Source organism: Mobula birostris, chromosome 4 (assembly GCF_030028105.1).
Source record: "Mobula birostris isolate sMobBir1 chromosome 4, sMobBir1.hap1, whole genome shotgun sequence".
NCBI lineage: Eukaryota > Metazoa > Chordata > Chondrichthyes > Myliobatiformes > Myliobatidae > Mobula > Mobula birostris.
Window position 1 is genome coordinate 144863480 of NC_092373.1, and position 17479 is coordinate 144880958.

The 17479-nt window shown below is 38.9% G+C and overlaps 1 protein-coding gene across 4 annotated transcripts; it reads left to right on the forward strand.

Annotated features, from left to right (window-relative positions):
- The first annotated feature begins 6060 nt into the window (after positions 1-6060).
- LOC140196039 (dicarboxylate carrier UCP2-like) lies at positions 6061-17479 on the forward strand. Of its 4 annotated transcripts, none has more exons than XM_072254745.1 (7): positions 6061-6362; positions 9212-9366; positions 9589-9796; positions 12406-12603; positions 12693-12794; positions 13778-13958; positions 16553-17479. In XM_072254745.1, exons 2-7 carry the CDS (start codon positions 9241-9243, stop codon positions 16650-16652), a joined length of 915 nt encoding a protein of 304 aa, XP_072110846.1. In that variant the 5' UTR covers positions 6061-6362; positions 9212-9240; the 3' UTR covers positions 16653-17479. The 4 variants fall into 4 exon arrangements, with proteins under 4 accessions (XP_072110846.1, XP_072110847.1, XP_072110849.1 ...); XM_072254746.1 differs by having other exon boundaries at positions 6061-6341; XM_072254748.1 differs by lacking the exon at positions 6061-6362 and adding an exon at positions 7563-7589.

Below are 17479 nucleotides of genomic sequence, written 5' to 3' on the forward strand. Positions count from 1 at the left end.
TATTATTGCATATCAATTGTTTCTCAGTCTTTGTATGTAGTTTTTTATTTATTCTATTGTGAATGCCTACAAGACAATGAATCTCTCAGGGTTGTATATACTCCGATAATAAATTTATTTTGAACTTTGCCTCTTCACAATTTTTGAAACATATCTGAGAACCAACAAAAGGCAGTGCATTGGAATATGCACTGACCTTCCAACAACTGACTAAAACATCTTCGTGTCTATGGGCTGCAAATTAATTTATATTATTATGACAACACAATCCATATTTTGTAGCTTTTGAAACTCACCTTTTGCTCGTGTTTGCTGCATTCAAGTACACCACTTTATATTTAATTGCATTAAGATCTAGCTCTTACTACTTAGCTCACTCATATGACTGAGCTATACATTTGAAATTGTTTTAGAATGCATTAAGTTGGGAAAACATGAGAACAGAGGGCTAACAGCTAGAGGTTGTTGTTCCCATTGGTAACAAATGACACAGGCAAAATGAGGGATGAGATACTGCAGAATGATTATAGGGAGTCAGGTAAAAAATTTAAAATGCAGGACCTCAGCAGCAGCGATCTGGTGAGTCCAGGAACAGAAAGATAGGCCAGATGAATGAGTGGCTGAAGGGCTGGTGCAGGAGACAGGGATTCAGGTTCATGGAGCACTGGGATTTCTGGTGTAGAGGTGACCCGTACAAGAGGGATGGGCTGCATTTGAACCAGGGGCAACCAATATCAGAGCGGGGAAAGCTGCTTTTGCCACCAGGCAGGGTTTAAAGTAGATTGGCAGGGAGCTGAGTCATTTGCAGCCATTAAACACTAGAGAGAGTGAAGTCAGTGAGAAGAACAGTGCAGCACCCAGAGTGTTTAAACCTAGCAACCAGGATTGGGATGTTTTCAGTAAAAGAGCAGATAGGAACCCTGCTTTAAACTGTATCTATTTCAATGCCTGTAGTTAAACAGGTAAGGCAGATGAACTGAGGGTATGAATTGCCTCTAGGCACTAGGATATTGAATATATATTTCCTCTGCCTTACTCTTGTCCATTCATTTATTTCTCTTTGAATCCTCTTCACATTCTCATCCAAAACCATAATGCTTTTGTATAATCAACAAAATTGAAAATTTAGTTCGCCTCCCCCAGTCAAACTGTTGATGTCAGGCATGAAAGCAGGGCAGTCACTCATCCCCACAAAGTAAGGTCCACCGACCCGAGAAAGATGCATTTATTCTCACCCTTTGTTTTCTGCACAATAACTAATTCTTAATCCATGTCAATGCATTACTTCCGACTCCAATTATTCTTTATCAATCTCCTATGTGTGACCTTCATGAATGCTTCTTTAAAATCCAAATGCATCATCAATTAGTTCCTCCTAATCTTCACTATTAGTCAACATCTTCAGAGTACACACCTCAAAGAACTTCAGTCAACTGATCAAACATAATTTTCCTTTCATGAATCCCTGCTCCTCTGTTCAGTTCTATTACTATTTTCTAAGTGATGTTATTACATTTGTTTTGTTATAGACTGTGGACTACTCTGTGGACTGATGTTATATCTCCAGTAAAGAGCATTTTTATACAAATTTATCCTTAATTTATAAGGTAACAAATGAATATGAAACCATCATTAGTATTAAACTGCTCTTGGCAAATGGAAAATATGGATTCCGAAGCTTTGTTTTGTGTTATGCAGATTGATTGATTAAAAATACAGACCAGCTAGATAACTGCATATGATAATAGCACCTGCTTTGAAGTCTGAAGTTTTAATTTGTTTTCACAACAAAAACATCTTACAGGATATTTCCACTCCCAATATACAGTAGTTGTGTATCAAGACTTTAAAAGATTATAAGGGCATAACACACAAGAGCAGGAGGAAGCTCTACGGCCCTTTAAACCTGGACTACCACCCAATCATGATTTTATTATTAGCCTCAACTTTACATCCCTGCCTAAACTCCATTCACTTGATTCTATGTTAATAATTTAAATTGTAAGCCAAAAGCCTCTTCCTATGCTGTGTTGTTCTATGTTCTATAAACGTCCCAGATTTCAATACATATCATCATTCTTAATCCATACATCTTAGTAGAATCCTGTGGATTCTTAATTATTAAGGGTGAAGAGAGTCCTCCTCATCTCAAAATGGCCACCCCTCTACCCTCAAGATCAGACTTTCACCACCAGGAGAAATATGCTCCTAAAGTTTACCTCTTAAATCTTATATGCCTTAATAAGATCTCATTCTTGAAAAAAAAATACCAGTAGATTTGCCTTGTTTTACAATATGTGCCAGGAAGCCTCATACATCTCTCACTTTGCAAAGAAGGAGAACATAGTAGAGCATAGAAACAGGCCCTACATAGCACTGTGCCAAAATAAATAAAATTAATCACACCCAATAATACATCTACCTTCACATGATCTATATACAGTACCTCCATTTTCTGCATATTCATGTGCCTAGGAACATCTTAAATGCCTCTTTCAAATTTGCCCCTACCAGTACCAGTCCAGTAACATATCAATCTCTGTGTAAGAAACTTGTCTCACACATTTTCTTTAGACATCCTTTCTCTCACACCCAAGTTACATACCCTCCAGTATCAGACATTTTGACCCTGAGAAAAAGATACCAACTGTCCACTTATATTTCTCATAATTTTATAAACTTACGTCAGAACACAAGAGCAGGGATAAGCTCAGAGGTAAGTACGAGGAAACAAATGACCCTGATACTAGGTACCTCTTGGTCAACTGAGAAAGAATGGCCAAAAAAAGCCGTATTTCAAGATGGCAATTACTATAACAATTTGCATTTCTGTGAAGTGGCTTTGGGTGTTTGAAACATCAATTTAATTCAAGTTTAATTGTCATTCTAACATACATGAAAACTCATGAATACAGTCAAACGAGATAGTGTTATTCTGGGGCCAAGGTACAAAACACAGTACCAACAGTCACAGGTAGCACTATATGATAGAAAGATACAGCCATTCAATATAAAAGTCCAAACTCAAGTCATCCAACGCCGCAGAAATCTGCAGGCAACCACAACAGCGCTTGTCTTCTGCTGAGCAAACTCTGGGGCACAGCACCGACTCCAGCCTGAACAGTGTGCCACACCACCCCCGGTAGAGAGCACTGGCTCCAATTCCCCCCACCTGGTAGCTGTAAATAGGCGACACTGTGGCTCAAGGCCTAGTCCTCGCACATACAAGATATCAGTAAAACACAACTGCGCAACATACATACATATAGTCCAGACTCTGAGTCCACTGCTAAGCGAACACTGGGGAGAGGACAGCACCAACTCCAGCCTGGACGGCTCACCACACCGTCCCCGGTGGAGCGTACCAGCTCCGACCCCTCTCTCATGACTTGAGGCCTACTCCTCACTACACACCTCCCATCACCCATCCCTGCTCGCCGCTAATAAATAAGTAGTTTATTCCAGCATTCCACGTTAACAATGTCCAAAAGGGTCTTAGGACCATAAGGAAAGCGACAGTCACTCGCAATTAAACTGAATGATTAAGGCAGCAAACAACAGGAATTCTGCAGATGCTGGAAATTCAAGCAACACACATTACAGTTGCTGGTGAATGCAGCAGGCCAGGCAGCATCTGTAGGAAGAGGTACAGTCGACGTTTCAGGCTGGCGTTCCACCAGCACTTTGTGTGCGTCGATGCACTTTGCGCAGCTCCTTCATTTTCCCCGCCAAGAATGGGGTAAAACTGTAGTACTTTAAGTTCTTAACATATAGCAGGATCTTGCTATCATTAAAATACATTTAAATATGACAGTAGCACCTTTTGTCGTCCCCGTAGAAGCCGCTGCAACTGAACGCGCTGCCATCTTACTAGAATCAAGGCAGAATTTGTAAATGAAATCCAATGTTCAATAAATCCCTTATGTGCATGACAACCCCAGAATTCCCGACCTTTTCAACCCAGTCTCCCATCCCTTCCGCTCAATCGGGAGGACTAATAATATTTATTTGAAATCAGAAAAAGTGTCATTTAAATCGATCCCAATTATGGTAATATGGCCACAGAGAACTTGATATAATCGTCAAGAACATGTGGACATATTTGGATAAAATTCTAATGAAGGTTTAACGTTTTAGCCAAACTCCGAGTATTTCTAATACTTTAGGCAACTCTTATAAAAATGAATGACCTATGTGCTTTTAATTTACAATGCTTAGTTTGAACTTTTTTCCTGTGGCGATGCCGCCTGATGTATTTTGTTTTCAATCAAACCTATCTCTACTCCTCGTTGTGTAACACAGAAACAAGATTCTTTGTGATGATCTCAGTTCATGAATAATGAGAGGTCTCGTGTTCACTCTCCCTAATGAAATTAAACCTTTTGTCTGTAATTATGCTGCAGATGGCTGTAGAAAAGATCTCTGAAAATTGTTAAGGCTCGTACATTCTGCAATTCCACGTTTACTTGCGACTTTGACATTGCAAATTAAAAAATGTCATCGGCATTCTGTAGCAGAATTTGAACATAAAACGTAGAACATTGAATAGTACAGCATAGTAGCGGCCCTTCGGCCCACATTGTTGTGCCGACCCTCAAACCCTGCCTCCCATATAACCCCCCACCTTAAATTCCTCCATACACCTGTCTAGTAGTCTCCTAAACTTCACTAGCGTATCTGCCTCCACCACTGACTCAGGCAGTGCATTCCACGCGCCAACCACTCTCTGAGTGAAAAATCTTCCTTTAATATCCGCCTTGAACTTCCCACCCCTTACCTTAAAGCCATATCCCCTTGTATTGAGCAGTGGTGCCCTGGGGAAGAGGCGCTGGCTATCCACTCTATCTATTCCTCTTAATATCTTGTACACCTCTATCCTGTCTCCTCTCATCCTCCTCTCCGAAGAGTTAAGACCTAGCTCCCTTAGCTGCCAGTTTAAAAAAAAATTGAAGCATGCTGCCCACAGTTTTAAGCTGGGGTACTCGGAGACAGGACAGGAACAGTTTGTTGTAGTGTTATTCTATTGTAAACGCAGACAATGTTCAACGAAGCTGCGGTCAAGGGCTTCTAGTGTATTGCGCGCATGCATCCAAACTTCAAGCCAAGCGACCGCAACATGCGATGACGCAGCAGGGGCAAGGCTCTCGTCTATTCTGAACGTCAAGAGCTTCCACTGTCCGTTGGCTGCTCTGGACCAGGCCCGTCGGAACTCTCCGAGGCATTGGTCCGTCAGGTCGCACCCACAAATCACACGCCCATGAGCAGGCGCTGCGAGTAAGCAGAACTCATCGGAGGGGTTTCCCTCGGTCATTGCCACCATGCTGGTGCACACGCCACTCAAAAGTGGTCTTTGTGTTAATTTAACAACTATTCCCAAGTGCACAAAATTTAATATGATGGAATTTACCCAGAACATGTGGGAATTGTGTTTCTTTCTATATTATCATGTATTGCATTGTACTGCAGCTGCTAAGTTAACAAATTTCACGACTCATGCCGGTGTTAATAAACCTGATTCTGATTCTGAAAGCCAGGAGCCAGCGAAAAGGAAAACGATGTTAATGTTTCGGTTTTGACAACCTTTCCTCAACCAGATGTTGCCTGACCTGCTGAACTTTTCCAACATTTTCTGATCTTAGTGCAGATTACCTGCATTGCTTTTTGTTTGCTTATGTGCCATTCAATGAAATGTCAGTTTCTTTGTGCCTGGGTCTTCATACGTATATCTTTTTGTAGCTTAATTGTGTCGAGGAAACTATTTTAGTTGGAGAAATCTATGGACTTTGACGAACTCCCACGCAGGCGATATAATTTGTAACAAGCAGACTATAAACTTGTTCTGAGATAACATATCACTTTTTTGATGAATAAACAATTAAAATGCTTATGAGGTCTTCAGATGCAGCTTTATTTTTACTACGCAAAATGATGACCTCTACACCTCAGGAAAGAACTTTGAAATAACTTCTGTTGTCTGCCCCGCCTGCTTTTCCCGAGAGATGTTTGTTCGGTCTAGGACGAATGTCCTGGGACATTCTGGTAACTTGGCTGCACGGTGAAGGTTAACATTGCAAGCCGTAAGCCATGCTTCTTCTCGGCCTCTGGTGTAATCGTGACGAAACTCCAAGGCTAAAGTAAGCAGAAATGGCAACGGCAATCATGTTATCTAAGCACTCGACCCCTGTAGGAGCGGCCAATTGTGGTTGTACTTTGGCCCAGCATCTGAGCTACTAAGGGTTAAGCAACTGCACAAAACCCAGGTCAGCGGCAGTACCTGCAGACAGCAGAGGGAGGAACTCTTCCGAGATTTGCTACTTTCAGAACAGTAATCCCCTCTCAAGGTAATTCTGAAATACTTAAAGGTATGTCATATACTGTATTTAAAACATTATTATTTTATATTGGAATGCAAGAGTAACATTTCTTCATTGCAATTATTTTTAGTATTTTACTTTACTGTTGACTATGCTGATGCCAGTTTTTTTAAAGATGGTATGCAAGATGCTCTGCTTTAAAATACTCTATGATAACGTCGATATTGGTTAGTGAGCAGATGAGGTGGATGGATTCCGCAAGGCTGGGTTCTGCACGGATCGCAGACCATACTATATTTCGGGCATTGTAGAGAGTCGTGCTTCTTGAACACTTTCAGACCAACAACGTCAATGAGGCAGGATTTGGTAAGAATATTAGCAAGGACTGAAATGGGCTTTCTTTAGGTACCTTGCCATTTTCTTCTTCTTATCAAGCCCTTCCCTCTGCGTGAAGGAGGACCTGCGATTATTCCAGCTCCAAGGACTGGAAGCTTGTATTTCCACTGATACATTCAATGTGGGGTGGCAGTATACTCCAGCTACTAGGGGGACTTGACAGAGCAAGATCTTGGTCCAGTGGCATTGAGGTCCAATACTATTGGCTCTGCTGAAAGACAAACTATCACCTTAGAGCCCAAAATTCTTTCTTGCCTCAACCCATGTTCATCTGCTCCTTACTGTTCAGTAACCCCTCTCATTCTCCCCACCTCATCACCCCAATTTCCACCTTCAGTTTCGCCCCTGCTCTAGCATCCCCCAGCTCCCTATTCCTTCTGTGACTCCCTTTCTTCTTAGTTCCTCCTCTTATCATTTCCCTCTCCATTTCCCTATTCTCCTGCTACCATCTCTCTTCCCATTCCAGCCTCCCCCCATGCTCACCTGCTGTCTCTCTCCTAGATGAAGACCACTGCTCACCACTCTGGGCTACATCAAAGTGCTGAACACTCTTCTTTCTGCCCTTAGTTCCAAACCCCTAGCTCAGATCTTTAACTGACACCCCCCCCCCCCAGATTGGGAGAATATTTAGTCACCTCACCAGGATTCTGGCATCTCCCTGGTGCTCTGAAGATGGGGCTGGTATCACCATAGGACGATCAAAACTGAAGCTCAGGGACAGTAAAGCTCCAAACAGCTAAACTGATGAAGTCCTGAGCATGTTTTACATTTTAACAATTAAGTCAGAACTTAAGTGAAAAGATTATCTATTTCATTTTAAAACCTTGCTCTACTTTTCTTGTTAGTTGGTTTACAAATGGGCAATTACATGAATAGAGGGTAAATTTTAAAAGCAATTGTTTTTAAGAAGTTTTTAGCATCATGATGGAGGTTTACTTGTGTGCTGCCTATAAACGCTTTTTTATCATAAAATTTTGACTTTAATGAAAGAGAATCTCTGCTGCAACTCTCACCATCACTGGAAGGTTAATAAAAGAACAAACACAATCACAATCGTCCATCAAATCAGTCTAGGATGCCAAATGACTCCGTAAACAGCAAACATTGTGACTTAAACTCTTGACAAATGCTCCCTGTATGTAAAGGTTTATTCACATCATTTTGATGACCTATTAGAACAAATAAAATAATACACTTTGTAGTTGACAGCAACTTATTACTACAAAACTGCAGTTTCCCTTGCTACTGATAGAATGTGCTTTGAAAAATAGTATTTTCATTAGATTAAAAATAATAACGTTTATTCTTTGGAGGTAGGAGAATGAAAGGTGACCTTATCGAGGTTTATAAAATCATGAAGGGCATAGATAGGGATGGATGGTAGCATTCCTAACCCCAGAGTAGGGGAGTCCAAACCCAAGGGGGCATAGATTTAGGGCAAGAAGGGAAAGATTTAGAAGGGCAGCTTCTTTACATAGAGGGTGGTGAGTGTATGGAATGAGCTGCAATAGGAAGTGGTTGAGGCAGGTAATATAGTATAATTTAAGATGCACTTGGAGGGTGAGGCATAGAGGGATATGGGACAAAATTGGGAAATTGGATCGGATGGGTGGGAACCACGGTCAGCATTGACTTGTTGGGTTGAAGGGCTTGTATCCACTCTATGCCTCTAATACAAAGGCTTTGTACAGAAGCACCATACTCTTAGGTCCTGTTGTCACTGGGTACTGAGGGGCTGTGTCCTATGATACACCTTGCAAATACCTGAAGGTTTATTGTTCAAAGACGCTGTATGTGTGGTGTTGGTAATTTGCTCATAGGATATATTAACTTGATGACACAATGAATTGTGTAGTTTTGACAATACTGTGAGTGTAAGGAAAACCATGTTCTGTTTTAATTCTTGCAAATATTTTATGCATGAAGTTTAATTTTGAAATATAAGAAATGTCACTTGACTAATTGTTGGGATTTGGCATTTCCATTAGGAAATGTATCAACGTCTAAAGGCCTCCCAGAGACTACTGTCTTAAGCTCTGGTCTTCAGGAAGTGTATGGAGATGGATTGGTGGAGTTATGGGGTGGGTGGATTTAAGAGAGAATATGCTGCAGGAAATTTCCACGGACTTATGGAAAATTGATTACAACTTGTGTTGATCAAGCAACACACATCAAAGTTGCTGGTGAACAGGGTCTGACAAAGGGTCTCGGCCTGTAACGTCGACTGTGCCTCTTCCTACAGATGCTGCCTGGCCTGCTGCGTTCACCAGCAACTTTGATGTGTGTTGCTTGAATTTCCAGCATCTGCAGAATTCCTGTTGTTTGTGTTGATCAAATTCTGTTGATAAAGTGACATGTATAATATGTAGGTCAGAACAGTTTTTTGTTCGGTTTTAACTATAATGAATGCAAAAACAAAAGAAAACAAGACAATGCATCACCCACATCAGGAAGATTGTAACCTGAGTAGTTAACAGCGTGACTTCATTATTTCTCTCTAGGTCGGACTTTGCAAAGTTTTGCAGTCAGGATGGTGGGGCTTAAACCGTCCGTCGTTCCTCCAACTCCTGGTGTGCAGTTCGTGAGTGCTGGTACGGCAGCCTGCATCGCCGATCTCATCACGTTCCCCCTAGACACGGCGAAAGTTAGATTACAGGTAACGAGTAGAGGAAACGAAACAATGCTAATTTACGTTCCCTCTGAAATGCATTTGGAAACTAATTTTTCAACGAATTGTGTATGTCTGGATAAAGAAATGAAATTCTTGGTTTTAGAGGGAAACTAAAATTAAAGATTTTGTCAAAAAATAGAGCTTTAGAGTTGTATCCGCCTGAAACTTGTTCTTCTTATCCATGAGTAACTCACGTATCTGGTTTAGATTCAAGGAGAAGCTAGAAAGTGCCAAGGACGGAGAAGTATCAGATACCGCGGGGTTTTTGGGACAGTGCTTACAATGATCAAAACAGAAGGACCGAGGAGTTTATACAGTGGATTGGTCGCTGGACTTCAAAGACAGATGAGTTTCGCTTCAATAAGGATCGGACTGTATGATTCTGTCAAACAGGTTTACAGCAGAGGGAATGAACGTAAGCAGTAGGGAGGAGGAACTATTAAATAAATATTTATACAGTATTGAAAAATAACTCTAGATGTACTATGTAGAAACTATGCGCATATAAGATATTATTGTTATATTAAATAAGCATTATGGTACAAAGTAGTTAACGCAATGACTGAATGGGCACAAATCACGAGGGTGAGGTCAGCACTGAATGCGTGTTCAGAACTCTACATCAATAGCATGGCGAGTCGAAAATAAATCAGCGAGTACCCGCACGAATATCAAAGGCAGAAGCTAGGTAAGAGTGAAGGGGTGAAAACAAATTACCTTTTCTATTATGGTTGAAACAATAATTGAGTATCAATATCTTGTGGCATAAAGGCATGGGTCGGCATGTTAGCGCAGCAGCGAGCTTAACGCGTTTACTGCCGCAGCTTGGAGAATTGGGTTCAATTCCTATTACCGTCTGTAGGGAGTTTGAACGTTTCCCCGTGACTGAGTGGGCTTTAATCTGGCTTCCTCCCACGGTTGGGGTTAATAAATTGAGGACAAGCCGTGTTGGCGACAGATGCGTGGTGACAATTGCGGGCTGCCCAGCACGATCGTCCATATGCGCAACGACGCATTTCACAGCAGGTTTCGATGTACGTGTGGCAAATTAAGCTAATCTTTCTCTTTAATGAGCGCAAAAAAAATGTCAGCGGCAAAAGCTACTTAAACCCTAGTGAATATATCACATAACTGATAGAAGATAACTACTGTAGTATGGTTAATACTAATATGGTTAATGCTGAATATTTAAACGTTTTAATATAAAATTAACAACCCATGTACAAATATCTCAGTAAAACGACTGACAGCACACATAATCACAGAATTACCATGACACTCGAGGAGGTCATTACATCAAATCTATAGCAGCTCTCTGCAGAATAATATCATATTCTCTTACTCCTTGCTTGCAGCCGTCCAAATTAGACCACAAGACATAGGAGCAAATTAGGCCTCAAGCCCATCGAGTCTGCTCCACCATTCGATCATAATTTATTAATTTTCCTGTAACATTTGACACCCTTATTAATCAAGAACTCATTAACTTCCCAATGAGTTGGCCTTCACACAACTGACTGTGACAATGACATCCACATTCACCGGGCCCAGGTTAAAGGAATTTCTCCACAGCTTTGTTCTAAAGGGACATCCTTCTATTCTGAGGCTGTGTCCTCTGGATCTAGACTCTCACTATTGAAAACATGGCGTCTAAATCTACTCTATCTAAGCTTTTCAATATTTGGCAGTTTTCAATGTGATCTCTTCTCATTCTTTTAAACTCTAGTGAGTACAGGCCCATAACTATCAACTGCTCTTCATATGTTAACCCTTTCATTTGAGATCATTCTCGTAAACCTTCTCTGGACCTTCTCCAATGCCAGCATATCCTTTTTAGATATGGAGCCCAAAACCGCTCACAATACTCCAAATGTGGTCTGACCCATACCTTATAAAGCTTCAGAATTACATTCTTGCTTTTATATTCTAGTCCTCTTAAAATAAATGCTAACACTGCCTTTGCCTTCCTGACTACTGACTCAACATGCAAGTTAACCTTTACGAATCTGACTTCAGTCTATTTTATCATGTGCTTCCAATTATGGGTGCATGGGAGCACACGATAAAATAGGCTGAAGTCAGATTCGGTAAAGGTTAACTTGTATGTTGAGTGGATACAACATCTTTGCCAATATCTTCCTAACAACTATAATTTCATCAGGCTAATTTGCTTATAATTTCCTGTCTTTTGCTTCCCTCCTTTCTTAATGAGTAGAGTGCCATTTGCAGTTTTCAGTACTCTCAAACCATTCCAAAATCTAGTGATACTTGTAAAACTTCACTACTAATGCCTCCACCATCTCTTCAGCTACTTCTTTCAGAAGCCTGGGATGTTGTCCATCTAGTCCAGGTAATCATGAATATATTCACTTTTGGCCCTCACTCAAATATCCAGCCTGCTGCTGGTGTCTTCCACAGTGAAGATTGACAAAAAATACTTATTCAGCTCGTCTGTCATTTCTTTGTCACCCATTACTATCTCAGCAGCATCAATTTCCAGTGGTTTGATGTCCATGCTTGCCTCTCTTTTACTCATTTAAAGTAAAAAAAAACACGTCAGGTGGAAGAGAGTTAACTGAACATATGTATATATAGACATAGCTGTGCTGGAAGATAGTTGACACAAATATCTTCCAGTGAAGCCTGCTAAACATTAAAGATCTTACTTATTTATTTGTACATAAGTATAATATATAATATTTATTAAATAATATTTATTTGAACATAAATATCAGTAAAATTTAACCATAAGTAGTGAATGTGCAGATATCTAGAGGGTACAAAATACTTAATGATTGAAATAGGCGGTGCTCTATATCATCTTGTATGTAACAGATGTTGGCCTTTGTAAAGATTAACATAAAATGTATGCATGAAATATAAGCAATTATAATTATATCTGGTACAGAATAAACACGAAGATTTTTTACTGTGAAACAGTTTGTTAAAAAGAAAACATGTGTATGTATAGCTTGGTCCTAGCGTGATGTGTGAAATACTGATTAATCCCCTCTTTCTCTACAGATACCAGTATAGGTACCTCCACACTGGCAGCTTGCACTACAGGAGGGCTTGCTGTGGCATTGGCTCAACCAATGGATGTGGTTAAAGTTCGTTTTCAGGCACAGGGGAACATTCAGGGTGTTCAGAGACGTTACAATGGAACCCTTCAGGCATATAAATCAATAGTCAAAGAGGAGGGAGTTCAAGGACTTTGGAAAGGTGAGCATGACAGCAAAATTCATCTAGCTGCCTTATCATGGATTTGATGGTATTTCAGTTATACTCATATCTTGTTTGCCTTCCCTTAGGAACTTTCCCTAACATTGCTCGAAATGCTATTGTCAACTGTTCAGAGCTTGTAACCTATGACATCATTAAACAGACAATTCTGAGGAACAAACTGTTGACAGGTGGGCTTACAGCCTTGATCTTTTTGGCAAAATTAATGTTTTTTTTCCCTTTCGCCTGTGCTTGTGCATTTCTCAAACCAGTGCAAAGAGGTGCATACAGTGCATCACATTGTACAAAGTGTACTTGCATGCTTCATAAACAAACTGGTCAAGGTGAGTGTGTGGATTACATTTTGGGATGTTGACTAATTTTAGAAAACATGTAAACGCCATGTTTGTAGTGGGTAGCATGTCCTTTCTGCTACTTTTATAGAAATATAGCCATTCCAGAAGAAATCCATGAGGGGAGAAAAATCTGCATTAACTCTTCTCTCAATACCAGTTAGAGCAAAAACAAGTACTTTATGTTTTGGATTGTATTTAAAGAAGGGAAAAATCTGTAAGCATCATTGGAATTGTAGTGTATTTAATATTAAATAAATGAATATTAAATGAATAATCAATCAATCCCACATTGATTTAATGTAATAATGAATGAGAAGGTTATCATAAGTATTAACAGGAACAATCATCCTTTCCAATTTTAATGCTTCCTGTGTTACTTAGTTATTTCAGAGAGTCTGTGTTTAAATGTCTATAGGTTGTAACTATTTCGAAGATAAACTATTTGTATGATTTGGATCAATACAAATCTTTAATGATAAGACCGCAAAATATGAATATGAATATAAAGTCTCTTACAGCATTAATATGTTGATAGACCTTATTATCAGTAAGTAAAATTATCCACCTATCAAATGATTCAAATCTTAACTTCAGGAACTCTTGCATAAAAAATTATGATTATAATTCCACTTTATTTTTTTGATATGATTTTACGGAGCTACTAATTTTCTACATTTCAAAATCAAGAAACCTTGATATACTGTACCACAGACATTACTACAACCCTTCAGATTCTTTACATTGGAAAGTATAAGCTGGAACTAATTTAATGTCTTCATCTGATTCTGAAATTGAAAAATATTTTTCTCAATTTATAGATAACTTTCCATGCCACTTCATCTCGGCCTTTGGTGCAGGATTTTGTACGACAGTGGTGGCTTCTCCTGTTGATGTAGTAAAGACAAGATACATGAACTCTGTTCCTGGACAATACAGAAGTGCGCTCCATTGTGCCCAGACTATGCTGTTTAAAGAAGGACCAACAGCCTTTTACAAAGGGTAAATACATTTGATTCACTTAATTAGCAGTAGGGCATATCTTCCTACTTTTGTTTTATTTTTTCTTTCTTTATTTTCCTTTCTTTTCCTGATAATATTTGTATAGGGACCCAGAAGCCTTATAGGCAATTTAAATGCAGGGTGTATACAACTGAACTTTAACTTTCTCATACCAGAATCCATCTAGGTTTCCAGCAGTTAGATCTTACAAATTAGTGAACAATTGCAATTTTTGTTGATTATGTGTTTTTCCATATCTGTTGAACTCTTAAAACAGCAGTGCATTGTCTGCTTCTAATGCTGCAGATTCTTTCAAGTGATCTGCAGTTCTCCCACATGACCAAGATCTATTTCTTACCTTCAGTACCTTCAGACATGTACTATTTGGCAAGGAGGATTTGCTTGACTTGAAACACTCTGCTATTCAAGTTTGTCGTACAATAATAGATAACATCTTGGTAAAACAAACTATCCATCCAATATTTTGTTATTAATTTATACAGAGCCACAGAACCATAGAACATTACAGCACAGAAAACAGGCCATTCGGCCCTTCTAGTCTGTGCCAAAACTTTATTCCAGTGGTCCCATTGACCTATGTCAACTCATATTTTAACTAAAGAAAATCTGCAGATGCTGTAAATCAAAGTAATACACACAAAATGCTGGAAGAACTCGGCAGGCCAGGCAGCATCAGGACCCTTCGTCTTGAAGGGTCTCAGCTTGAAACGTCAATCATTTACTCCCATACATGCTGACTGGCCTGCTGAGATCCTCCAAAATTTTGTGTTTATTACTCATATCTTAACTGCCACTTTTTTCTTTAAGTGACCTTCTCCATTAAGAGTTCCTTGGGCCAGTTCCATTATTCAGCTTAATTCCACACCCCAATGTCCTTGCCCATGCAAAGGTAAAATTGCGATGATGCAAGAAACAATAGCTGTAACCGTCAAGAAATAAAACATCTGAACAAATTGGGCTATTTTTCTGTAGAAAATATAAGACTAAGTACTTGGGGCAATAAGTATATGATAGTTTCGGGTCAACTTAATAGGAGTTGGAGAATTTTGAAATTAGATATGACACTTGCTGTTACTTGGAGCACTTAATGCAAAGTGCACACTGCATTTAAGGCAACATTAGATAAGTTTGAAGGAGAAAGGAATAGAAAGATTTGTTGACAGGAAATGAACTAACATGGGAAGAGTCTTAAGTGGATCATAATAATAATAATAACAAAAATAATAAGCATTTATTGATCCCAAGTGGGAAATTCTTACACTACAGCAGCAAAAACACACATTTAAAAACACACTTAGCAATGTACAGACTTAATAATAAAATATAGAATAATAATAAACACAATAATAATGTACTGATGTGCAATAATATGCAATGATAATGTACGGAATAATAAAGCAGAAACTATTGTACTATGATGTGTGTTCTCCGGTTACAGAGATAAACTGTTGTATATGCTTATTGCATTTGGTAGGAAAGATTTTCTGTAACGATCCTTGTGACAGCAGAGCTGAATGAGCTTGTTTGAAAGGGTGCTCCGCTGCTTATTCAGTAGATTGGAGAGGATGTGCCAGACTGTCCATAATGGGTAACAGTTTGCGTAGTGACCTCCTCTCCACCATTAACTCAAGAGTCCGGGTTGTAGCCAAGGATGGATCCACCCTTTTTGAAGAGTTTATTTAGTCTTTTTGTATCACCAGCACCAATGTGGTTCCCCCTACATAAAGCAGAAAAGAAGACTGCACTCGCTACAACAGACTGGCAAAAGATCTCCAACATCTTGCTGCACACATCGAAGAATCTGAGCTTCATCAGAAAATTGAGTCTGCTCATCCCCTTCTTATAAACAGCCATGGTGTTGGTTTTCCAGTCAAGTCTGTTGTTGAGGTGAACACCCAAGTATTTGTTCTCCTCCACAACCACAAATTCTTCTCCCAAATGTATACAGGACTCATGACAGTCTTCTTCCTCCTAAAATCAATCACCATCTCCATGGTTTTTGCCGCATTCAAGAGCAAGTGATTCTTCCCGCACCACTCCAAAAACTTGTCCACCAGTCCTCTGCCCATCTCAGATAAACAAAAGGACTGACCATTTATGCCAAAAGCTTCTCTCTTTACAGTAATTCCCAAGTACAAAACCTTTAAAATCTTCAATTGACATAGCATTTCTTTTGGGAGAGTTGCAGAAACAGGAATATAAAAGTTCATTTTTAACACCTTTACATAATATCATATCTGTTTGTAGGTTCCTCTACCTGTTTCTTCTAATTTTTGTAACCTTCTTTAACAATTTACAACATGTATTCTTTGTCATTGTCAGTGGTCTTATTTTTTTGATCTCCTTATAAATATCCCATTCATTCATATCCCATTTTTTGGCTGTATAATTTTTTGTGCATTTTTATTTTTAAAAAAGTGTGGTTCTGTCCTTCATAAATACATTGCCATTATGTTGTCTTTATCCTTATCCTGCTTGAAAATTAGGAGAACTGTAGGGATCATTTATTTTCTAATCCTATGCTCATCTATCACTCCATACAGTGGATTCATTGTAATTTTTTTCCCTGGCAGGTTTATGCCCTCTTTTCTGCGTCTTGGTTCCTGGAATGTGGTAATGTTTGTATCCTATGAACAGCTTAAGAGGGCAATGATGTTGGCCAGAGAAAGCTAAGCTTGTTCATAACAATGACTTTTATGGACCATTTTGAACTTCACCGAGCTCACAGAAGTACTGTCCATGAGCATGGAGAACTGGTATCACTATAACATGAACATCTTCAGCACTGGATGAAATGTACTCTATGAACAGCATTTCTTTCATTTTGAAAATTTAAAAAAGCAGATGTTGGAAGTCAGAAATAAACACAAGTGGACAAGAGGTCTTCAACCTGAAATACTAAATCTTCCCACAAATGCTGCCTTGACCTGCTGTTTCCTGTAATTCCTGTTTTTATTCCTTTGATCTTATTCTATTATATCACTATGACTGGAAATACTTAAAAGCATATTTATGCTAACACAATTTTAAACAATGACTGACTGGACAAAATTAAATACTTCACTTTATATGCCGTATAAGTTGAAAAAACCTATTCAATATGCTTTAATTTCTATAAAAAACTGTAAAATGCACTTTACTACTGATTTCACAATTTGAAAAGTTTGAAATATTGAATACATAGTTTGAAAGTTAATTTCAATCCTATCATCAGGCCATTGCAGTTAGCTTGAGTTGAATTTTGGTTAGCCATCATTAAGTGTTTTATTTATTTGATAATGTTTATATAGATTTGTTTTAATAAAAACACATTTTAAAAGAAGCTATATATTACCTTTCATGTTACATTTAGAGAGAAATAAATTAAAACCTAATTCTTTTGCATTATTGTATATGAACGGTTAATATGTCCATCATGATAGTTGTCACTGCGCATTTGTTATTGCACAAAAAATAGAAGGAAACTTGTAATAAAACAGACTGGCTATTCATCACATCCA

Excerpts from the sequence above, each read along its gene's own strand:
- LOC140196039 (XM_072254745.1), top strand. The coding sequence starts at position 9,241 with ATGGTGGGGCTTAAACCGTCCGTCGTTCCTCCAACTCCTGGTGTGCAG. Across the intron at positions 12,795-13,777 it reads GAGGAACAAACTGTTGACAG|ATAACTTTCCATGCCACTTC; the intron begins GTGGGCTTACAG and ends CTCAATTTATAG. Across the intron at positions 13,959-16,552 it reads CCAACAGCCTTTTACAAAGG|GTTTATGCCCTCTTTTCTGC; the intron begins GTAAATACATTT and ends TTTCCCTGGCAG.